General features: G+C 36.6%; 1 protein-coding gene across 7 annotated transcripts in view; it reads right to left on the bottom strand.

Moving 5' to 3' along the window:
- The window catches only part of HACE1 (HECT domain and ankyrin repeat containing E3 ubiquitin protein ligase 1), a 51,171-nt gene extending 26,119 nt beyond the window's left edge, over positions 1-25,052 (bottom strand). For 2 of the 7 annotated variants that reach the window (XM_051792354.1, XM_051792353.1), the window contains exons 1-12: positions 24,866-25,029; positions 20,360-20,414; positions 19,164-19,253; positions 17,264-17,368; positions 15,881-15,956; positions 15,476-15,607; positions 14,246-14,328; positions 11,889-11,985; positions 9,171-9,272; positions 7,312-7,418; positions 3,449-3,695; positions 74-411 (exon numbers count right to left, since the gene is read on the bottom strand). In XM_051792354.1, the coding sequence (XP_051648314.1) occupies positions 74-411; positions 3,449-3,695; positions 7,312-7,418; positions 9,171-9,272; positions 11,889-11,985; positions 14,246-14,328; positions 15,476-15,607; positions 15,881-15,956; positions 17,264-17,368; positions 19,164-19,253; positions 20,360-20,414; positions 24,866-24,941 (1,508 nt within the window). In that variant the 5' untranslated portion in view covers positions 24,942-25,029. Of the gene's footprint in view, positions 1-73; positions 412-3,448; positions 3,696-7,311; positions 7,419-9,170; positions 9,273-11,888; positions 11,986-14,245; positions 14,329-15,475; positions 15,608-15,880; positions 15,957-17,263; positions 17,369-19,095; positions 19,254-20,359; positions 20,415-24,795 lie in introns of those variants that run through there. The other 5 variants (XM_051792348.1, XM_051792351.1, XM_051792352.1 and 2 more) reach the window with 5 other exon arrangements.
- Positions 25,053-25,302: the final 250 nt, after the last annotated feature.

Genomic DNA, 25,302 nt, shown 5'->3' with positions numbered 1-25,302 from the left:
CATTCTTCCAAGAAAGTGTGTGTGATTCTAAAATGGTAGAATTTTGGATAACAAAAATGAATCCTCTCCTTACCCCTGAGGCATCTGACAGGAGCAGCACATATAGAAGGCTTGAATGACAGCACTTAGCCTGTTTGCTGTCATGGAGATAACATCCTGGCAATCAGCACAGGCTTCCTGCTTCCCAGCAACATCATATGCTTTTAACTCGACAGCATCAGTGGATAGGTCTTTTCTTCCCTCAGTTCCTGCAGTGGCAAAGGAAGGCGCAGGAGCAGCATCCTGGTGATCTGATCCTTTTTGCTTCAGTAAAATAGAAGTAATGTTGGCAGAGTTCCTTTTGTTTTTCATAAGCTCCGTAGCTATAAGAACAAGCCATTCATCTAGAGAATGCCAGAGCAGTTCCAGTGGCTGTAATAAACACATGACAAAACAGACAGAAAAGGAACACGTTGACGTTAGATAATAATAATGTGATAATGCTGTTTGGGCAAGTAGGTACAAGGCACATTTTAAAGCTTTAGGTGATCCTTTAGAGTTCATGTTAGAGGTAAGTCAAATACTCATAAAAATTCTGTACTTGTAGTCAAAGAGCACAAAGAAAATTTCATATAGAAGGAAAATAATCAAGCAGCAGATGGAAGAAAGATAAAGTAATTTAGAAAGAACTATAGAAGAACTACAGAATCGAACTACATAACAGAGTTTGGCCTCACGGTTGTTACACAGCACACTACTGCCTGACCGCTGCAGTCAAGCAGAGAAACAATAATACACAGGTTGAGTTGCCAGAGTAAGAGAGTTCTTTTTTAAAGACCTGGACAAAGAAGCTCCCTCTACCAAGAAGATGGAGCAAACTCCAGACAACACCACGGAGATTCAAACCAATGCACGTATCTAACAGGAATGTGCTTTATGTAGAGTGTGAGATCATACAGTTCATTTTGATAGTATCCCAGATCTCTCAGAGTAAGGGTCACTAACATCTAGCTTTATGAAACAAGTATCATCAGAATCACAACTCAATTTTTAAAGCTGCACATTTTATTTTAACAAAGGCACTCTTTATTCACTACACCCTGCCCAAAACTAATAACATTAAAACAATTCCATCACTACACATTTGTTCCTAGGTGTATGGAGGAGAAGAAGGCCTAAGCGTAAAAAAAGGCCACAAGGGGTGTAAGGACTTGTTTTGCAAGCCTACATCTAGTGAGCACTCAAACAGCATTCAAAGAAGTGGGTGGAGAACTGTATCAGTTTCTTATGCTCTGGAGAGTACTCAGCACCTTACATGGGACACGAACCATAGTCTGATGGTTTATGTCAGAAACCTGTATCAAAAGTCAAGTTACCTGCAACATTTATATCCACAACTGAATTCTAAGATCAGCAGCAAACTCCAATTTCAAGCTACTGACTTCTAAAATTTTCAATACAGATCTCAAATTTAAAATCTTGAGGTTCCATGTTGACTTCTTTAACACAGATTTAACACCCATTTTGTAGCAACAATCTCTGCGGTTTCCTTACTAGTCCGTACTAACCAGTTAGACTATCTATATTCAAGAAAATGCAAATAAAACAAAAACTAGAAAAGGAATTCTGTGTCACTAACCTGCACGTCACACATGCAAGAACTGGTACAATGAAGAGATACAACTGTCAGGTCTTCAAGTAGCTTGCAAACCATTGCAATAATCTAAACATATAGTGGGGTTTTTTCCCTCCTCCCAAAAGGCAAAAGAGACAATCACAACCAGGTTTTCAAGGAAAGAACAAAAAAGGAAAAGGAAAGGCAGGAATAAGAGAGAACTGGAAGTCACCCAACTCACTCAGCACTATGAGTGAGTATGATCTCCCACTTCCCAGTCACTGTAAAATTCAGGAAAGAACAGACTAACAGCCACAACTGTTGATTACCTTAGCATTGCCAGACATGTGTGCCCAAACAAGTTCTCATCAGCAGTTTTATATTTTTGAGTTTGAAATTGAAATCAATCTTTTAAATATCATGGAGGCAACAGTGGCCCTAATGAAGGTTTTAACACTTCTAAATAAATAAATTATAATAATTGCAATAATAACTTCTAAATCATCCTGAAACGTTAGCTAATGCAACGGTAGTATACATTTTGCTTATTTATTAAAAACATAGGTGTGGTTTTCACACACTTAAGAATTATTGATATTTTCTGGGACAACTGTGGCAGTTGTGTAATATAAGTTTACTGCACAAGACTAAACTCCACATTAAATTGAGAAACAATTCTTTCAGCATACAAAGTAGTTTGGGCACACAGATGACTGATTCTGTTGAAATACCATTTCCTTTGCAAATTGCAATTGAATGGTTTTGTTTGTTTCATAGTGAGTTCTGAAATTATATGGAATTGAAAAGCCATGTTTACCATGTGAACCATCAGATCTTGTTGGTAACTATTTTTTCCTTTTCTCTCTCTCCCTCTCTCTCTCTCTTCTCCTGCTGCCTGCACCATGTGACCATTTTTCTTTCCCCTCTCTACTTCCCTCTTTCTTTACTCTTTCAATCTGTTTTCTTCGTTTACTTTTTTTTCTTCTCTTGTGGGTAACTTAAAATCAATGAATTGTGTTTTACTAAAGCTAGTATACTGACTGTTTTTAGTGGGTGTTTCTTGTGGAATGGGTCTTTGTGCTGAATGTTTTAGTGAAATGCTTTTTCTTGGTTGTATTTTACTCTTGTAAAAACCTTTTGTCAAAATATCTTATTTTCCTCACTAAATTAAAAAGAATTTCTCTTAGAGAAGAGTGTGTGACTCTTTCTCCAGACGCTAATAAGAGGTTATAACGAACTAAAAGGCTTTTAAAAAGTCTTAAATAAAAATGTAACTGCTCTGGGCAGCTTATAGCTTAAATCCAGAGTGCAACATAAAAACAAACATAAAAAAACCAGACACTTTTAGAAATTAAACAACTAAACAGCAAGCACCTAAAGCATGTGTTTGACAACAGCTACAAATCAATAACCTTGCAAGGGTAGTAGTAAGTTGATATGTTTCAAAGCACGTAATAATAAAGACTTCATGGTCACAGTGAAAACAACACACAGATCAAGATTTCAATTGTTTCCATTTGTCTTGTGAAGCTGGATAAAACTGAATGATCAGAACTCACAGTGAATCTCCAACTATCGTTCTGAAATTACATGAATATAGTCTACTATATTAATATTACCACATTTAGAGATTACTACACTCTTAAATAGAAATAAAAACAAAGTTTATGAAAATCAGCTGGGTAACTAAACTTTCAACATCTAATAAACAACCTATTAAATAAGAAATAAACAGAGATCATAAGATGAGATGTGCATCAGGGGTTAAATAAATGTAGTGGGCAAAAAATAATAAAAGAGAAGAAAAGAGGTAGGTTTAACTTAAGAAGGGATAGGGACATCAACCAAACTTACTTCCTGTTCATGAGATGTCTGATTAATGAATGCATGCTTTGTGAAATTCATCTCTTTAACGTCTATCTTCCTAACAACATCATATACTTTTCTGACCTTGAACACCTGACTTCTTGGAGTTTTATTTCCATTGTAGCCCATGTCATTTCCATTACTGGGAGAGGATGGGCCAATGCGAAAGACATGGCAAAATATCCTCACGATCCTTAAGAGACTCTTCATTTGAGCTTCATAATTACTTGATAAGCTGGGGGAAAAAAATGGAATGTTAAGTTTCTTCTCCTAGATGGAACAATTTAGTATATTAAGGAGTAAGCAATCTAATGGTAGGGTCTGATACACATGTGGAAAAAAACCCCTAAGCTTTAAACCCTAGTGAATTTTAACTTCTATTTCCTGCACCAGCCCCAAAAGTCAAATATAAGCACTATAATTTTACTAACATGTACACACAATTTTAACTAGTAGTTAAAACAGCAAATTCCAGATCTTGCAAAACACTTCGTTTGTTTTTACACACATGTACACTTCTCATGAACCGCCAGCAGGAAATTCAACTTACTACAGTAAGGATCTCAGCGTATGAAACAAGTTGGGATATCCAGATGACAATGGTTTTCAATTTAGAAAAGAGAGCATCCAAAGGTAAAAGCATAGTGACTAATCAGATATGCTGCCACAGCCCATCCTCACCAGCAGTTATTCTAAATGCACCTTAACTACCTCAATCCACTAAAGGATCACGATGGTAAAGATGCCACTATTTCTACTCAAGAAAAACATTCACCTAAAAGACACTAAACAAAAGCACCAGTATGTTATTTATCTATCCAATAAACACACAAAAAGTTTTATGCCTGCAAGAAATTAATTATTTTTCTATCAAAATCTACTAATTTATAAATATTACAGAAGTGACCATATACCCAAATCTATCCTTAAAGTACTTGCAACTTAAAAGCATGCTTTCTAACCATAAAATCAGTAAACACCAGAAAACTGACATCTTAGAGGATGCTGTAAGCCTCTGATACAATTAACCTGTCAATTCACAAACCCGAAACGTAACTAGTTGTAACATTTATCATGATCTATTTACCCTGTGTCATCGGTAAAAGCAAGAGACTTGTTTTCAGCACTACATTTTAATGACTGACAGTGAAGTTGTTAATTTTAAAAAGCAATATACTAGGAATTTTACTAAACTAACAAAATATGACTTTGTTGCCACAATCTACACTTTAGCCAGCAAAGTTTTCAGTAAATCAGTATAAGAAAGGAACACAAAGAGTAAGGAGTGCAACAGTGGGAATGTTAAGTCTCTAACCAGGTAAAGAAAATCCTCTGACTAGCGACCTGTAATTGAATTACCAGCAGTTCTGGTCACAGCCACAAATTAGCATTTACGAAACCTTTGCTTATATACCAAAAGAATCTGTGAATACAAGAATCTAACTCAAGAAGATAACTTAAAAAGGAAAAAAACCCAAACAACTAATGTTTCAGTTGCAGTCTATCATCTCTCAGCAGCAGTGTTTTCCTAGTGAAATTTCCACTTAAGTCTGGTCTCCAGGAAAAGGACCCACATATATATAAAAACCTTAAAGTGTTTTAATAGCTTACTGAAGCTTTTACTGGAATGTTTGTAAACATTCAGCTAGGCCTAACCTGCACCAGCAAGACCCAATCATGTCACACTTCAATTATTTCTTGGAAAGAGGAAATATACAATGAAAGTAATTCTAACTGAACAGGGTCCTTGCTGGAACTCAGGGCAGAAGTCCTCAAGCAGAAGCTTAGTGGCATCCCTGGCTACTTGTTAGAAGTACAAAAAACAAACTTTAGACCCTTTTGAACTAAATAAAGACAAATCCAAAAGCAATGGACTGCAGGTTAGAATCCAGGAAACAAACAGTGATGAGACTAGTTCAGCCATGCAAAAATATCATTATTGGAGGTTTTCAGGTACAGAGTACATTTTCCATACTTTTGTCAGAAGAAGGAGACAGAGGAAAGAGGCCCAAGCTCAGAGTACCTATATTCACCAAGTACCACCTTAATCCTCATTCTGTATAACGAAGTAACTGAGAAATACTTTCTTAAAGTAGAAATTCACTGCTTCTGACAGGAAACAGAACTGGAGAGAACAGAGACACAGCTTTTTTGAAACTGTGTCCTGGAATTATTTTCTTTTTGTATTACAATTCTGTTGCGACATATTACAAAGTACCAAAGAGAAGTGGGCCAGTAAAAGTCCACAGGACACTCTACAGGCATCTCTAGAAATGACTTCTCATCCAATGCAACGCAACACTTCCATCTTGTCTTCAGCCATCGCTAGGCCACCCCCATGCAGCAATACAGGAACACACAGCAGCTCAAACTGAGAGACAGTATAGGCACATAGATACTGTTTCTACAGCCATACTAAGGGAGCTCAATAGAGAGGAGCAGTAACAGTAATAAATCAAATCTAGACAACAATTAGTTTACCTCTGAAGACACCAACAGAAACAAATACTGCCTCATATGATCTAATCCATCTACCACAACTTCTGACAACATACCTATAGAGAACAAGTTTGAAGCCCTTTCCTGCATAATGGTTTTACACTTTATCCAAAATTATTTGTGGGAGATCTATTGGCTCTAAGGAAGTCTGCAGACAAAAAGGAATATGTTACAAGTTAAGCTGATACACACTGAAGCTCAACAACGGCTGAAGTCCTTCAAAACGTCATCTCTGCAGAAACAAAATGTCATTAATATGTCTATGCACTTTAATCCCAAACATTTAAAGGGTTTAAGACTTTTGCACTAATTCATCAAAGTGAACACCTATCAAAATAAGACTCAGCTAATGGTCTAATGAACTTCCTAGCATCATTTAGGAGTTCTGACCTACTGTCTACAAGCTCCATCCAAATGTAACATGACTCATGGGGAAGAAAAGGCACTTAGAAGTAAGATTATATTATTTATTCTCCATCTAACTGATGGGCTTCTCGCCCCCTGTTCCCAGTGAAAAAGAAACTTTCAGTCATATTTCCCTACAACCTACGCTGACAGGCTTCTCTGGTTACAGAACACTCTTAAATCTCTTTCTAAGAAGTCATCCAGAACACGTTAGTAAGGAACTTACACTCATGCTTTCAGACTCAAACTCTTTCAGTAAAGATTCTCTTAGTTTCTAGTAAAGCATTTAGGTTAGATCAAAATCTGTTAGCTTTTGAAAACAGTAAAATGTTACTGGTGTTTCAACAAATTACAGATCAGGTGTTTCCCTCAAACAGATGCCAAAAAAAACTAGGATAGCATTCTAGATAAATATGCTTACCTATTTTATGTGTCTCCCCAAGTAACCGCTGCTTGTGCTGCTGAGACAGGACACTGGTAGATTAAATTTTTGGCCTCATTTATATTAGTAGCCATGGAAGGCAATCAAAACTAGCAAACATGAGAAAGTGTCTGAAGTAACAAAACTCTCTTCAAGCATACCAAGAAAGCATGCAGAAAATTAAAAATGTGGAAGGGAAAAAAAAGGGAGGGGGGGGGAATTATTTGATACTTAGTCTAAAAACCTTCCCTGCCTAGAGTTGACACAGCCAAACCAATCAAACAAAAAAATACATTTCTCTGCAACTCAAGCTTCTAGGTGCCAGCAGCTATACAAGGATATCAACTTACTTTCTTGGAGCCTTTGTGAAGACAGTGACCTAAACAGGCACTTCCCTATAAATCAGATTTGAGGTCCATCTACTCCAGCATGTGCTGAGCACCAGATAGGTTAGATTATTAAAACCACTAAGTGGTACTAAATACCAGGTAGTTTATCAACCTAGTTTTGATCTTCTCGCACTTACCTAAGCAGTTTGTGACCATTTGTTGTAGCAACTTCAGCAAGACTTGTTAGGATTTTAAGATACTGGCTTTCGCTCTGCTGAGATAAGTGTTCCAGAACTTGGCGCAACTGAAGGATTAAAACAAAAGGAACTGCATAGCACCAAGGAGCATCAGACCAACAATAATTTATCAATTATTTAGAACATTATCACCCATGCACTAATATCTAGCAATAATAATGTATATTGTCCAACCTATCTAATCTAACCTCAGTTAACATTTCATTATGATTTACAAAGATTACTGAAAAGGTATACATTCTAGTGTCAATGTATGTACTGCAGGATATTTAACATTAGAGAATCTACGAACGCTGAATGCTTAGCCATGTATTATTAATTCATAAGAACAACTTATGACATTTAAACTGTGAGTCCTGACTTCAACATATACCCAGTCTCCTCATGTCATCACTTTCAGAGAATATGAACTGGTCATCATTCAAGACTTAGAGCAGAACAGCTCAGACTTGGCCACAGAAAACCATTTTCAAAATACAATTACGTTTTGGCAGTGACACAAAACTATACCACATATTATCTAATTAGAGCATGGTGATAGCAACATTGAGGTCCGTGTGTTCAATGCCCATATGGGCCATTCACTTAAGAGCTGGACTCTGTGATCCTTGTGGGTCCCTTCCAACCCAGAATATTCTGTGAAATTTGTGAAATCTGTGAACGTTTTGCATATCCTCTCATTAAGATATTGGTTTTGCACACACCTCCACCATTACTCAGATAGATGAAAAATCCGTTTTTCCTCGCTGTCTTGATTTCTACAATACACAGGTTTTTTGTTCCATTGTTTTAGTTCTTTTAATTTAAATAATCTTTATCATTTCCCCATGCATCTAACATACACTTTGAGAATTCTCACCTCTGTCACTTCACTCTGTAAAACTCAACCGTGTCTCAGAAAATTAAACATTGTTTCTATGTATAAATCTTCAGTCTCGTAGCAGAAGTAATAGGAGTTAGAAAGAAAATGAAAACATCAAAAATCTAGCAAGCTAAGTTCAGCGAAGTGGCAGCCAATACCTTACTAAATCCATTCTATTTTTTTTTTAATTTGCAGTCTGTAAAATTGTTTGCGGTCATTTTTGAACAAATAATGTATTAAAAACCCACAGCTACCTAGATTTGGAAGTGGAAAAAGCACCCCATGCTTCCTTCTCACTACACAAAAAAAAGAAACAAAATTTTTTCCTTGCTTTAGATTGTACTACCCCACAATAACAAAAAAAACCCCAAGGTATAGAACCATTAAAAAAGAAAGAGTAGTTTCATCTACAGAAATAATAATCAAATGAAATTTCAGCTCCAATCTTTTACACTCTAATTGTACAAGGCAGCTTCATACAGATCACGTATGAATACTCATACTATGAATGTTTAAGTTCATTCTAGATGATTCAAGCCTCAAGACACATCCTAGAATGGATGTCTGCAGATAATGACTAAATGAAAGTAAATAGGCCCCATTACACAAAATAATTGGATCTATAGAATGCTCTACCAGCACCTTTGCATTGAAGGTAGCAACAAGTCTGCTCTTTCAATCGTCTACAACACTTTGCCAAATATGCAAAGTTAGAACACTAACTGAAAACAGAACCTACTTTTAATCCCAAATTCTTGTGTTTAAAATAATGTAAAAACACTTTCCATGGGGAAAGAAAAATAGATAGTGATCAACTACTGTGGCACTGACAGTCAATTGCTAGTAGCGTCTTCTAACCACGACACTCATATTGAGCAATCAGACCTCCACAATACAGACAGATCCCTTAGCTATAGAACATGTAATACTGTATTACCATGTTTTCCCGTAGATCTTCATTCTGCGTCATTTGAATTATTGTCTGGAAAAGTCGAGGATGGTACTGTATTAAGACTTCACAAGTCTCTCCATAACCACCCTAAAAAGCAATCATTCAAAAAATATTTTAATTAAAAGAAACAATTTTTTTTTAATGCTGAATGGAGAAATTCTATTCTAAAATAAATTGAACTTCAATAACCAAAGTTAGGTATCACAAACCTTTTGGGAGAAGGCAGAATCAAACTTTTTTCAATATATTGGTTCACATATATCCACTCCCTTTTCTCTGTTTTTTGAAACATTTTCCTACTTACCAAGCCAAAGTTACAGTTGAACAACACTTCACCTAACAATGACCAAAGATCAAAAACAGTGCAATATTTCACTTCTCTTCCCCTTGTTGAAGTGTCTACTTAATTACACCCAGAATCTAGCCCTCCAGAACAAACATTTTCTAAAGATTCATAAGGCACATATTTGACTTGTTATAGGAAGAAATAGGATAAACCCATGAAAGGATTATTTAACTTTAAAATCAATACACAAGTATGATTCCACTTGTGCCTTAGACTAACTTCACACCCTTCTGAGAAAAAATGTTTTCTGAAAAGAACAGAACTTGAATTTGTGGTTTATCTGCATCAACTCTTACTTAACACAGCTGAATTTTTAAGCAAACACCTAACACCTGAATACATATCAAATTCTACGCTGGAAAGATGACCATATAATGTGTTAAATGCTGCAACTTCAGGGACTCCTTCTCTTTGAATGACAGTTGACAACTTACCTCAGTTATAACAGATTCATTAAACAGATTAATTTGTTTCTGGTACCAAGAAATCAAGTATTAAAAAATAAAACCACCCAGAATCCAAAGAACTAATGGAAGTAAAATCTTCAAGATCAAGGTAACACCACGTTGGCAAGTATATGAACTTCAGTCTTCTAAAAACATGTATCTACTACGAAAAACATATCTGTAAGCATAGAATAAAATCCTTGATATAAAAGGAAAGAAAACATTTTGTTTTCTCCTTTCTTACTTGGCATCACAAACTTGTAAACTACATGATCTTGAAAAGAGCAAGATCATCACTACAAAACAGTGAACACCAGGTGTCACTACTCACACCTAAAAAAAGTTAACAGAACTTTTATGTATAAAGTGGTGCCATAAGGATTGCAAAACTGCAGATTGAAGCAGAAATTGAAAACACTAGTCACAAAAAATAAGAATAGTACCAATAACTACACATTAGTATAGAATCATAGAATTGTTTAAGTTGCAAAAATACCCATAAGATCAAGTCCAGCCATCAACCTAGCACCACCAACACGTGCCAGTAAGCCATGTCTTCAAGGGCCATATCTACACATTTTTTCAACACTTTCAGGGATCGTGACTCCACCACTTCCCTGGGCAGTCTTCTCCAATACTTTACAAACCTTTCCTTGAAGAAATTTTTCCTAGTATCTAATCTAAACCTGCCCTGCCATACACTGTCTTACAGGTCTGTGGCTGCAGAAAGCCTCAAAACTGACTAGACTTCATGTGCTTTTATGGTAATGGTAAGTCATTTTGCCATAATAATGAGAAAAAAAAAATCTGAGCTTCACAATCAAGTCAGTTGTGAAACAGAATAGTGATCAGGCACTTCCAAATGACCAGAGCTAAGGACTTACTAGGATTTCTTATATCCAAAAAGAAATGCTATAAGTAACCTAACTTGATCAAGGCCTTCCACAGATAGTCTATGATATAAATCTTCCAGCGTTAAACATTCCAAAAATGTCCCACTGGTACTGGAGACAGCATTCTAGCACATACACACAACTACTTCAATTGCAAGTCTTAGGCATATAAGCAATCTTCAGAAATTAAATAACTTGAGCTTGAAATAATCTGAAAATACAGAAAAAAAAAACCAGAAAACTTCAGCTTTATCCTAACAAACTAATAACATACATCCAGTTAGTACGATGTCCACTAAGTCCAGTGATTTTTTCAGCCTTCAGTTCAGTATTCTAGTCTGCTGATTACTAGCAAAGGTTCAAAAGATTCCATTTATTTGTGTTATTGACAGATTGATCTTCAACTGATTCTACAGAAAAACGTGCAAGTGTCCACAAATCAAGAAAAAACACTTTAGCAGGCAGTACAAACACTATTTGGTATCACACAAGAAAGACTGAGTTCTGCAGTTGAAAATGCTGGGTTAGCTGAAAATGCATAAGATTTTTGTTCCTTGCCCAGATATAGTCATACCTTTGAAAAGCAGCAGTCTGCATCATGTAAGTTGTGTTTGTTTTTATTAGTAATATCCCTTCAAGATAAATTAAAATCTATTAGTTGAAATTAAAAAAAGAAATTCAGTCCTGTCTGCTTGCTTTTACCTCTTGCTTGTAAACATTTAAGCACCTAAGTAGTCTGTTAGCATTATACCAAGGATTCCCAAACTTTCCTAGCCAAGTGGAGTTCTGTAAACTCTTTCTCATTAGGTCAATTCTTGCATTAGACTTATGCAAAGGGTACAAATTAGGAACCTGCCTGCAAGATCAATTTACTGACAGAAAAAATGGTTTTTGCATTTGTTTTGCCAAAGGACAACTGCCTTTCAGAGGCCTTAAAAACTGAAATGGTAACACTGATCAGGTGACACCTTAGTAAGTCACAGAAGTTCACAGAAAAAGAGTGTTGTTAACTTCATACCTGTACACAGAGATCCAGTGGAGTCACACCATTCTTGTCTGGTAAATATTTGGCTCCTCTCATCAAAAGAATTTGTGCAGTGTCTCTCTGACCATGGCTATTCAAAAGAAGAGAACACAGTTAATACAGCATTTATGCCCCATTGTTAGTCATAAATCTGCACCCAACAAACAAAACCAACGTAAGCTAGAAGAAAACAAATAGTTATGAAACTGAGCAGAACACAGGATGGAAAATAATGCCTCAGATTCATCTACTGCCTGTCAAGGCCACTGCAAAAGAACAGTGCAAAATTAGGTAAGGGCCATTTATCAAGCCAGAGTCACCCTCTTCATTCAGAAATTATTCATCTTAGTCTAGTCTCATAAATATCTATGAGCTGCATTTCCTGCAAAAAGAGAGCTCTTCCTCAATTCATACTCTAATTTACTTGACAGAGAAAGTTCTCTTCACTGAGTTCTTTGCTCACTTCTACCAGATTTGGGGAAAAATAATCTAATTGTGCTCTAACCATCAAAAACATTAGTAACACTTTTTTATTGATAAAAAAATCTTTTTTTTTTTTTTTTTTTGCATAAGAACGCAATATATCACTCTAGTGGCTCTGATTTCTTTTAACCAATACCTGTAAATATTTTGCCTGGCTTTTAAATGTGTTGAGTTTTACTTTTGCATTCAAAGTCTATTTCACAGTCTCACTCATCTATTTATAGGTTGTATAGGACACTTAGTTTCCTTGAGTCGAGAATTTCACAAACAACTATTCCAACATGCCACCACTGACTAGAAAATAAGACCAAAGATTATTTATATCTCTCAACACTTTCCCAAATCCTTTCTTGCGATGAAAATGAGAAATTGGGTAGCAATGATCAGATGTTTACTTCATTAAAAACACATTGAAAGACTAGCTGACTATTGCCTTCACCAGTATTCGGTGCACATATTGCCAAATGTAACACAGAAGCATCTAAGGGGTGAAATGAAAGACTGATACAAAACACACAGTAATTAAGGTTACAGATGCAAGTTTTTTCAGTGAAGTTTTATATCTCAAGCTAGTTTGCAGTACACTCCTTACACATCCTGGAACACACTGAGGTTGCCTACACTATCAGTTCAGAAAGGGCACAAGAAAAGTGACAATCAACAGCTGAGGAACAAGAGGTAGCTTCACTGATCTCTCAAAAGCTCCCAGATGAGTTATTATTCCCGTCCTTCCAGCCCAGGATACCAACAGGTTAACCTAAAGTACCAGACTTTGTTCCAGTGCAAATAAACATTCAGAGTCAGAAAGGAGCTAAGACTAACGACCTACTGGCACCATCTTTGCTCAAAAACTTTGAGTACTGATACCCTTTCTCCAGCTATCACCAGCCACTGCTACCACATCTTCACGTCCTGCTCTATCATCAGGGGTCTATAACCTTTCTTCCAAGGTTCACTGTAGTACACATCCTGTTCACTGTACCCTGCCAGCTGCTCCAACTGTTAACTTCTAAAAGAACATCACTGCTGTACTTCCAACACATTCCCTTCTTACCAAAAACCTTTAAGCTGAGGCAAGCTGGCTACTTCTTTTAAAGCAGGTGCCAATACCAGGCCCTAAACCAAGCACCAAAGATAACAGCTATTTATTTTCTCCTTCTCAACTGCCAAGCATCAACATACACTATCTCCAGAGACCACAGCTCCTAGAAGATAACTCTTGGCAGGCCAGCAGGTCAGTCCATTTCTCCTTTTGTTTTTATTAACATTTAATCTTAAGTGGACTATTTAACCTGTATCCAAAGCACAGGGATTATAAAAATTGTAAATGTTCTAGGAAACAGCGGAAATGTTCTCATAAGAACAGAAGGTCATTTATCATATGTGATTAGTTTTGAAATTAAACTAAACTGTGAATAAAACGGAACCTATCAAAGTAACAATACAATTTTAATTCAATATTGTAACTTTAAGGCATATATGCCCATTTTGTGTACACTGTAATACCATAATGTATATTAAAGCATAGACAAACTTGCCTTATAAAAACTGTGGTTTTAGTGTACTCAAAATAACCTAAGTTGGTACAACTCATTTTTCAGAAAATAGTTCAGCAGTCATTGATTTATAACTCATGCCAGAACATGCACAGCTGTGTGTTTAACATGTCTGTTAGAAAGACGTATATAAGCCTGCAGTACTAAGATAAGTAGATAAGACACCAAATTACATTTAAACATGAGGCAAGATTAAATAAAAGTTAGCTTTCATGTTTTTTAAATTTTGTGCCTTCTAACCATTGTTATTGCAAAACAGGAAAAAAATTATTTCACCTTTAGCACAGTATTCAAAAGTTACGAATATACAACCTGCAAGCAAAATAAAGCGGAGTTGCCCCAGAAACATTCGGCCTGTTTATATCTGCACCGCTGTCTAGCAAACACTGCACCGTCTAGAAGAGAAGAAAATACCAGCATTAGGAAAAGAGCAGTGGAAAAGTCTATTGGCTTCCAACTATTTAATACCATGCATGTTATTTACGTTGAAGGATTTAATTTTCGATAATGAACCTCAAGACCAAAATTCCTAAACATGAAATGGAAAATCATGGCTAGCAGAGATCATAAAGCTTCCTTTGAACTTCCTACTTTAATAACAATATCTTTTATTGAATTTCAGCTAATACCAAAGATTCCTGGATCTACAAGTTATTTAAAAATAAAAATGACACTTTTTAGAGAAGTAAACCATATACAGCCTTATCATTAGCTGAAGTTTCAAACTCAAACTAGGCTAGAAGAAATATGTAAGTAAATTCTAAAACGGGAAAACAATGAGCAGACTCTCAAACATACTTTTGTTATAGTCCAGTCACATAAATTAGGTAAGTCTATAGATAATGATTTCTCAGAATTTGGTCTTCTGAAATCAAGTGCTAACAATGACAACAGAAAGGATCTGGGTAGAATGATTTTTTTATTTTTTTTTTTAAGTAAATAGTTCTGGAGACAACCTGTATAACTCTATATGGCTCTAATGCAGTTCAAGTAAAGCATCCAGAACTGTACTCTGTATATAAATAATGCAAGGCCAGGTGTAAAAATTATTCACACATATCAATAATAGAAGAGTTTATTTGAACTTGTGTACTTCAAATGTTAAATATTTAACTGACACAACTCCATTCATTTTTCACTCGCAGTACATTACGATCATTTTAGACTTCAAAAGCATATAATAGGTGGCACAATTATGAATTAAACACATTCCAAAAAGTAAGGAAGAACATTTTCTAATGTTTAACATTACATAAAAACTTACTATCGACAAGCCAATAATAGTAGTACAGAATAGCTGAACAGTAAGTCACCTAAACTCCCATAAACCCTGAGATCCATCATCTCCACAAGAATAAGTAAGTTGTTCCCATGGAAGCGTATGTAGCTGACGCTAAGACAAACAACAGCATTCTTCACCCTTCTAACCATTATCATGTGCATTACTAGTCTGAAGTTTATAAAAAAAAACAAACACAACAACTTTGAGGCATTACCAAGTTCTTAAAAAATCCATTGTGCTCATACAATTTAGAAACTTACTGTCTTGTGTCCGTTTTGACAAGCTACATGAAGGGCTGTTTGTCCCATTGCATCTTCAACATCTACATTACTGACATGCTGAACAAGATCATGAAGCAATTCTGTTCGTCCATTGACAGCCAACCAATGAATCTAAGTACAAAATTATGATATACATGTTTAATTTAGCAATGATACAAGTATTTCATAAATGTGATTTTAAACCTGACTGTATTATTGTCAACACTTTCACAAAGAGAAGTTTTGAAGAATACTATCACATGCTTAGGCATTTTGATAACATCATTTGATCCTTGAAGGTACTGGACACACAGCAGTTTTGTTTTACAAGTAAGATGGCAAACGCTTAAAAAATGAGCATCTTCAAACTCTTGTAAGAACATCATGATAATCAATAGCACTTACTGCAGTCAGGCCTTCATTATTACAAATGTTGACATCTGCACTGTATTCCAGCAGCTTGCTCATACATTTCTTCTGGCTATAAGCAAAAGAATACATTAAAACCCAGCCAGGGAAAATCACTTACAAAGACTAAATACCTTCTTAGAGCTCTGCTCACTCTAATTCATCAATGTACAAAGCATAGCAGTTAAGTTTCAGTTTATAAGGAGTACAGTACTATGCATGTCAAGAAGAGAAGTGGACCATCACGGTAGAGACTCCTACAGTGCAAGAGTAGCATAGAGCAGCACAGGACTAAAACTACAGTTGTTTTTGTGCAAAGTCCAGAAGTACTTAACCACTGCTTTAACAGCTTCAGCTCCGCATGAGCTACACTTTCAAGACAAGAAGTCAGAGTTTACCTAAGAGAAGTCCATGAAGTTCACCACCATCTGTACACTTCAGTGAACACTAAATCATTACTTAATGAGACAGTCATTGTAACACTATGCAAATCTTTGGCAGTGCAATTACTGTCTTAATGAAAGTAGAGGTATGTTTTCCTAATTCATGTTTTGTTTGGTCTTTTAACATTCTTTAATGCTTTAAGTGCTTTACCCTTAAGAATTCTTACTTTTCCTTTTTATTTGGTACCTCTCACACCTTTCTTATAACTCATTTCCACATAACTGTCTCCTGTGTGTATTTCTGCATTTCATCAGGTACCACTTGGCTGCTTCTTTCTTCTCCTACAAATTGTCTTCCCACATACCTAGAAGCCACTAAATACTCTCTCCTCCTCATTTGAAGTACCAGCTGTGATACAATTCAGTTATTGTAACACATATATGCTTTAAAAAGAAAGGGAACATTACAGCTGCATATTCTCACATACTACAATTCAAGAAATAGGATCTTAAAAAGGTACATGCTCACTGGTTTGGATGGGTTTTTTTCACCCTCTCCTAATATCGTGCAAGCCAACTTTATATTCCTTTCCTTGCAGTAAAACTTTCCTTGGAGACACTATCTGAGAAAAATCTGAAGTCTCTGAACCCTTCCAAGACCTCCAAAATCTTTTCTTCTCAGCTAACTGGAAGGAGAACACGTCCCTCGTTCAATCACTGTTGTAAGAATGATTATGCCCCTGCTTAACAGAAAACACTAAAATGTCTAGCATTGAAATTGGTATTTCAGACATGACTTGCCATTTATAAAAAAATATTTTCTGAATACTCAAAGTATGGATTTAAACCTCCATCTTCTCTATAAGTGTATCATCCCTATTTTCCAAAGTGAAAACCAAAGTATTTGGTTTGAACCACTCAAAAATATTACAGAACCTGCCAGCTTAAGTGCATTATGCATAAAATCTTTTAAGAGTTTTAAAAGCTTTTTTCTTACCCATTCCTTGCTGCTAAATGGAGAGGAGTACATCCTGAAATGTCCTGATAGTTTGGATTTGCTCCTTTTTTTAATAATAGAACAAGGCATTCAACTGATCCACAGCTAAGAACAAAATAAGAAAGGGAAAAACTGTAACAAGGATATTTACAAACCAAATCTGCATTGACATAAAGACAACAGTAATACCATGTACAGATTACACTCAGTAGAAAATCTTAACATAAAATTGTTTTACACCCTCATAGTTCAAGTTACACAAAGCTAAAGGAAAGTCACTTAAATGGAGTGAGAACTGTTAATTGCAATCAATTGTAATTAATAGACGCTAGCCTTCTACGTGATTTTAATGGCTTTAAAAACCAACAGTGAATCTTTAAGACTAGTAACTGTAACTATAAACTGTTTTAAAAGTTTTGCTTACTGTTTTCTCTCACATCCCTCATCTTTAATCAATTAATATTTTCTCTTAAATAACAATTCCAGTATTTTGGGTTTTGTTACACTTCAGGGTCTGGAAGTTACATCTAAAAGTTTAAATATCTGAAAACTCATACAATTATTTCTTTGCTATTAACGTTGAACCTGTAACTCCCTTTTACTTTTCGTAATATGACAGCTCTTCAGGATAACCAAGGCCACCAAGAAGACAGAAACTCTGCATTATATGTTTATTTGGCTCCTGAATTCTACAAGAGGAAGAGCTGACTGAAAAAATAAGCATATTTTTCTATCCATCACGACCAGTTTATCCATTGTTACAAATCTTCCCAATGTCAGAACTGCAACACAACAACAGAAAGAAACCAAAGACTAGTTGTAAAATATGTTGCAAAACCAGCAGCTTGATGATGGCTTTGTGACCCAACAACTAGTCAACATAAAAGACAATCCAGAAATTAAGTGTAACAACATTTCTTGTGTTTTAGAATTAATAAACACAGTATATTTTCAAATACACTTCTAAGGTGTATGCTAAAAATTTGCTTGCATTTTTAAGTACTTCCTTAAGTAAATTTTATATAAGCAACATGTAATTCTGAAATTAAATGTTTGGGAAACAGATATTTCTAAAACAGTCTGCTTAGGAAGCTGGAATTTCTACCTTTATTGTGACCAAATACCACCTATTTATACACAATACTACTATTATTTCTTTTATTTTTGCCTTTTTTTTTTCAACAATTTAAATGCAAGAATTTTCAGGATATTTAAAAGGGGATCCAAATATAGAGCATTTGTTCATTAGTTTAAAGTTTAGTTTCATGAAAGGCCAAGTCAAAAACGATCTGGTTCATTTCTTCTGAGGTCGTTAACCTGTTTCTTGGTAATACAGAGTTATCCCCATTGAAGTGCTACATTAATAACAAATAACCTCGGTCAAGGTTATAAAATTTGCACTCAAGCCCACTATCCAGGATACAAAAACTTATTAGAAGTGAGTACCCAAGTTATATTCCCTGCAGTTATGGTCACATGAAGTACTTTGGAACAGATGCTTCCCAATGAACATCCAAGTGCTTCCTACTGTTTTAAAATACTTCAAAAACAATCAGCATCTGCAGAGATTTCTCTAACTCTACAAAGGTAAGATTAACCCAGCTACACAGGATACGTATCATGGCTGTATTTATTCACAGACTTGAGACTTCACAGAAAGGCAAAAAAGTATCTAGCAAGACTTCCTTCACTAAAATTTGGAAAGCCATTTGGTATCATATGTAAAATCTGTCCTCTCAATGAGTCGGGTACATTACTAGAAGAACAACAAAATACAAAAAGGAAGTATGAAAAGAAAATGTTAACTGATACTAAAGTGTTTTCCAGCTTACATTGGTGCCTTAGATTTGTGGTAATATTTTCATTGTTAACTTCTGGACTGGACTCAAGTAAGTCTTACTTTGCTGCAATATGAAGCAAACTTCTCTTCACACGTCCAAAGGCATAATTCACATCAAATTTTGAATTTGATAGCAGCTCTGAGACAGACCTTAAAACAGAAACATACTTTTAATTTAAAATATAGCTCACAGTAGCCAAAAAGTTTATACTGTAAGTTGTGCACAAGTACTCTGTTTCTTACTTATCACTATTTCTTTTCCCTTCAACTAATTTCTGATCAAGAGATAAAACAGTTTTCAAGCACTTGCTGATTAACAACACCTTTTCACTTCCTCCTTGTACATTAAAAAAAAAAAAAAAAAAAAAAAAAGAACTGTGATAGTGGGCAACTGTTTCAAATGTAAACTAGTAAGAATTAGAGCAGACAACCACATCACTTCTTTACCAATACAGAAAACACGCATTTTAATAGCTTTAATTCTCATTTTCCTCCTTATCTCACCACAGACACCCCAACCAGATATCCAGCAGCTTTCCCAAACATAGCTAAAGTTCAGAGAGAAGACTGGTATGTGAAATCACAATAATGAAGTAGAAGGTTACATGATATGCCAACAGGACAAAAAAATTGAAGGACTCTTCAACTTCCAGTAATGGTCCAATCACATAATTTTAAACCCTTACATAGAATCTCAACAAAATATTATGCAGCAGAACAAATGTTTATCCTGATTAGATAAACAGTTTACTGTTTCAGTAAGAATTACTACCTGCTTCCCTGCAAAATTCATTGGAAGGTAGCACCACTGAGCTGGCATTATGCAGCCTCCAATCCCAACCGCTTTGAGGACAACTGAGCAAGAGAAACAGCTGCTCATCTGAGGAATCCCAGCAGTATCTATCCCATTGTCCAATTCTTACTCCATGTCGTTCCAAGACATCTGATGACACTAAGAGCTTCTATGTTGTCAATAAATACACACTCAGAGCTAAGATACAGTTACAAAACAACACTTTTGTACTAATCCTAGGGCGAATTTCCCTATGTGCATCAACAAAACAAATCCCAGCTCCAGTTTGTGGCATAAAACAAAACAGTCTTCTCAGGCAAAAGTATGCTGGGATGCACACAGTCAGTGACTAACTTCAAATATAGAAGATAACTAAGCAATTCAGAAGCTACAACTTTAGTAAACATGCTGGGTTTGTCAGACCTTAAAAAAAAAAAAAAGGTACATTTAAAGAAGCTCTCACCTGTGCTGGTCAGCCATAACCATCGGCATCAGTGTATAGACAGCAGTTTCATTATCTGAGAAGAAATTAAATTACTCCATTACCATAAAGAAATCTTTTACATAAAAAAATTTATCTAGTAACACTTATTTACCTTTTCAAGTGTCCACTGTTCAACAGATCATTCTTTTTATACAGATCACATATGAAGTTTCATTATAAGTTTCATTATAAAGGAAAAGCCATCATACTTATATAAAGGAGACAACAGAGTTTCAATACATGAAATTTCAGTGTGGCTTTTTTTCTTTTACAAAGTAAAAATTACAGAATTTTCAGTGGAGCATCAATTTTTTTGAATTGACAACTCTGTTAACTAAATCAAAGTTTTTAGGAAATGTGCATTAACAAAAAAAAAAAGAAAAAAAAACCAAAACCAAAACTATAACACTTGAATCGTTCATTTTAAAAATAAAGAAATTTCCTGTGTTCCAAGGTGAATTCCACAGTCCTGATATTGAGTTTGTAATAGTGATTTCTTTGAATTGAGTTACTTCATAACAACTCATTTCTGTCTCTATCCCTGATCACCTGAAGGCAGTAGGTTTTACTTCGATTTCTAATCTCTAATCAGTTTCACATTTCCCATTTGAAGGCAATGAAAAAAGGTCAGAGCACAAAGATTCACATCAGTGCTGGGAACAGACTGACATTCACCTATACAGTCTCTGTCATTACTACTGCTGCACATACCAGCTCAGGCATGGATGTGATTAGCCTGTTTGGTCACTTACAGACTTCCAGAAGTAAAATACGATTTTTAAAGAATTCATTTGACATAATTTAAAAGGTTTTAATGTATAATAATTATAAATAATATTAATGTGTAATAGTTATTAATTTTATTATGTATAATTATTATATTTTTTCCCTTCAAGCAAACTACCCTCTGCTGGGAGTACAATCTCCACAGATTGTTCACACAGATGCCAACTTATGACAGAAGGGGCTATGCTTTTTGAGAAGCCAGGATATAGATCCAGGATATAGAAACAGAGGACTGTTCTCATAAAACTTTTATTTTGAGGTTTTTCCTCATCACCTTCATTAATCCAAATACCAAAGTTACTAAGCAATCAGAACAGGAAGAATTAAACAAGTATAGCATGTCGTGCCTTGTACATACCATGCCTCTGTACATGCACTACTTCCACTGGATAGGTAAGGTGACATTTACTGAATATTAAACACAGATTCTTCAGAGTTATCAAGTGGAATCAAATAAACTTATGATGCTGCAGCTGTGCTATTCACTATTATCATTCTACAGTGCTCCAAGATTAGTGCTGCTCTCTGCTATTTGGAAGCAGTCTGTCCATAGCTAACGAAAGAAAGAAGCAATGCTAACCTGTTATTACCTTTGCACGCTGAGTACAGGTAAGTCATATTCAAATTTAAATTACATTCCATCTGTTATAAAAATTTAAAAATAAATTTAAAAAAGTCAGTCTTGCTTACAGCAAGCACATGGTGCAAGAGACACAAACCTCTCAAAACACCAAATCAACACAATTAAAAGCTGTAGAGAGTCACTCTAACCATTACCAAGTTCAAGACTTCGAACTCTCTACAGATTGTTCCTTATGGTAGAGTTCTGTGAGCATCAGATAACTCCATCCCCACCACACACCACTAGAATTTGACTGCTGGGAGGGAGGGAGGGAGTCCTGAAATACAATTAAACAGATGCTACATAAAGATATCAATTGTGAAAAATATTTGATGACTTTTTAAAAATGTATCCATGATTAGCTCTCAGTATACACAAATTTAAAAAAAAGAAAAATCTTCTTTGAGTGTTTCACAGATCTCTTGGCAGAAAGACAAAACTTCCGAAATGAAATAAAAAACCAGAACTTGAGAACATCATCTAAATTTAAGCATGACATCCTTACATATATTTTGACAATCACGCCCTATTAAAGAGGAAAAAAAAAAACCCCAAACTTAAAAATACCAGCAAGCTTAAATGAAGCGCTTAATACTTCATCCTAATTAAATTGACCTGTAATTCAGGTATAGTGAACTAGAAAAAGATAATAGTTAAATATGAGTGTATGTGGGCCATAAAAGGCATTTACAGTACAGTTACAAAACTAAGCCATTTGCTATTCTATTAACAGAAATTACACTGTGGAGCACATGCAGATTTTCCCAGAGTTTTTCTGTACAGAAATTATTAAAAGGGTATGGGACTAAGGAGCATTTGTGGCTATTTTTGGTGAATATTGTCCCTACTAATAAACAAACTCCTATTGACTTAAGCTACATGACAGCAGGTAGAGAAAAAGCATTATACACCTCACACACTTACAGAACTTATTTGTTATCTAACTTGCTTGCGTTCCCAGTTTTGAATATCTAAAGACAAAAAAAGGCACACAATATGCAGTCAGAGCTTTGGTTTGCAAGACCTGGTTTTCAGGCACTGAGCCTTAACAGTACAATCCAGAAATCTGTGTCGAGCTCTCAAGTGTCCAGAAAGCAGCTGCTGAAGGACACTTCAGAAGAGTGATAAAAGAGTTATACTATTTTCTATTTGCAAGGTCAGCTCAGGATATTCACTGGCACTGGACTCAGGTGGTAAGACTTGCTTTAAACAAAAGAAAAAAAAAAATCACTGGAAATTCATCATCTAGAATCCTTCATTCATCTCATCAGAGATATTGTCATGAATTTGGCAGAGATCACAACCTTAAAGAAATGTCAGCACTGTCCACATAATACCCTAATGGCTACGGCACGTGCAAAGGAAGTTCAATACCTAGATTTAGCACCTTCCTCAGCATAAGAAAGTTCAAGCATACATCTCCATTTCCTAAGAAAGTACCATAACTCTTACTTTAAGGATGGAGGAGTAAATTATGTATCTTTTACATTAAAGCTATTCAAATGTAGAGGAGTCTGGGGGGAAGTCATAATACAAGAGTCCAGACACAGCACACAAAAAGCCACGAAACTACAAACCATACAAGACTGGTGTGGAATATTCTAGGATGATCGTGTCAGTACGTGCTTGGAGTAAAATACTGTAACCCAAACCTGCTTCTCAAGAAGAGTTTGGGTAGACCTGAACGAGCCTAAGGAACACCACGGTCAGAAAAGAAGATACAAAATGAACTAAGACCGATCCAAAGTTTGATGGTCATTGAACAGAGACCTTATTGGAATGCAATTTGAAACTTCACTATCTTAAACCCATTTATGCCCTTATATCAGTCCGACTGCGATTCCTAGAGAATGCACAGAACTGACATTCCTTCTGCAGTACAAGACAACAGAAGTACTGCTTTCAAAAGTCTCAGGGCTTGCACTTAAACTGCCACTACCATAGACACAATTACCTCCGAAGTGTAAGATAATAATGTCCAAGACAGGAAGATTAAAATCAGAATCGATTCGCCTACACTAGTACTGGAGTAAATTTAAAGCAGCTCCAACTGACATAGGTTGTACAAAGCATTATTTGTATTACCATCTTCAATTAGTTAAACTGGTGCTACTCCATTATTTCTGTAAGTCTGAGCTTAAGAGCATTACACCAATTTTCACTGCTGCCATTCAAAGGCTTACAAGCAACAGCAAAAGCCATCTGAAGCTTGCTTGTCAATTTTGTGACATTTATGAGCTACTGCATTAGCAAACACCTAAACCGTGACAGGTGACAATAAGTGAAGGGTGTAGCAGCTCAGTGCAGGACAACAGGAAGTCCAAACAGGGAATGCACAGAGAGAACAGAACGTTACGCCCTCTCCTCTACCACCAGAGATGAGAGCTAGCAAACAGGTAGAAAAAGACCCATCCATAAAACTAAACTCTGAGGAAAGTACAGTGACAGCACACGACTCACAAGAACGTGTGTCATGGACTTCTGCATGTATGTCAGTCAGAAATTTTGCACATCCAAAAGTTTTACAGAGTTAGCCCTCCCCAAAAGCTGGACCTGCCTTGAACACTAAACCACTTCCCATAAGAGTCTTCAGCTGTATTTTCAAATCCATCCCGATACTGGGGACTAGCACCCATGGTAAGTAGTCTAGAGCCAAAAATTAGGCTGTGATAGGTGACACCTATAATACCTTTTCAAACAAAATTCAGCACTGTTAAAAACCAAAGATTTGTCATCGCTAGTCCGCCATCGAGGAAACACCTAACGAAGGATTTAAAACCAGACGAAAAGAGTGGCGAGCACTCCCGAGCACCCGCTCGCCCGGGCCCGGGGGCGGCAGCAGCCGGCAAGGACCCTCTGCACCGGGGGAGGGAAGGAGAGAAGGAAGGAAAGAAGGAAGGAAGGGGACGGGGAAGCCGCTGTTGTTATCACCACCACAAATAAGAACAGCCTCTCGGAGGCGGTGGGAGGAAGCCCGTTCCCATCCTTCCCAGTTGCCTCAGCTCACCCCGGCTGGGCCGGGCGCGGAGGCCGCCGCGGAGCTGAGACGAATCGCCACGTCAGGGCCCCTCTCCTACCGTCCGGCAGCTCCACGGTCCGGGCGCGGCGCAGGGACCTCGTCAGCCGGTTGAGCTGCTCCATGGCTCTCTCCATCCTCGGAGCGCCCAGCCCGGAGCCGCGAACACCCCCCGCTGCCGCCACCTCCCCTCAGCCCATCCCGACGGAGGCAGCCCCAGGGCCGCCCAGGCCGCCGCCGCCACGGCGTCCACGCGCATGCGCGGGGGCGGATCCGGGGGCGGGCCGTGTACCCCGGAGTGCCCGCTTACGGGGGAGCGAAACAGCCGGGCGAATTGGCAAAACCCGAGGAAAACGGGGCTTTAAACATCTGCTTGTTACGGGTTTTGGGGAAAAAAAAAAAAAAAAAAAGTGCCGCCTTTTGAAGCCGCCCTTGCCAGGTGATCCCGCCCGTGCGCGCTAGTTTCCCAAACAGACAGGACGCGTCGATGGGCATTTG

The sequence above is a fragment of the Manacus candei genome, unplaced genomic scaffold (assembly GCF_025592945.1).
Source record: "Manacus candei isolate 608988 ecotype Guabito, Panama unplaced genomic scaffold, ASM2559294v1 h1tg000034l, whole genome shotgun sequence".
NCBI lineage: Eukaryota > Metazoa > Chordata > Aves > Passeriformes > Pipridae > Manacus > Manacus candei.
Note: the sequence above shows the minus strand (reverse complement) of the source record. Positions and strands in the feature narration are given on the sequence as shown.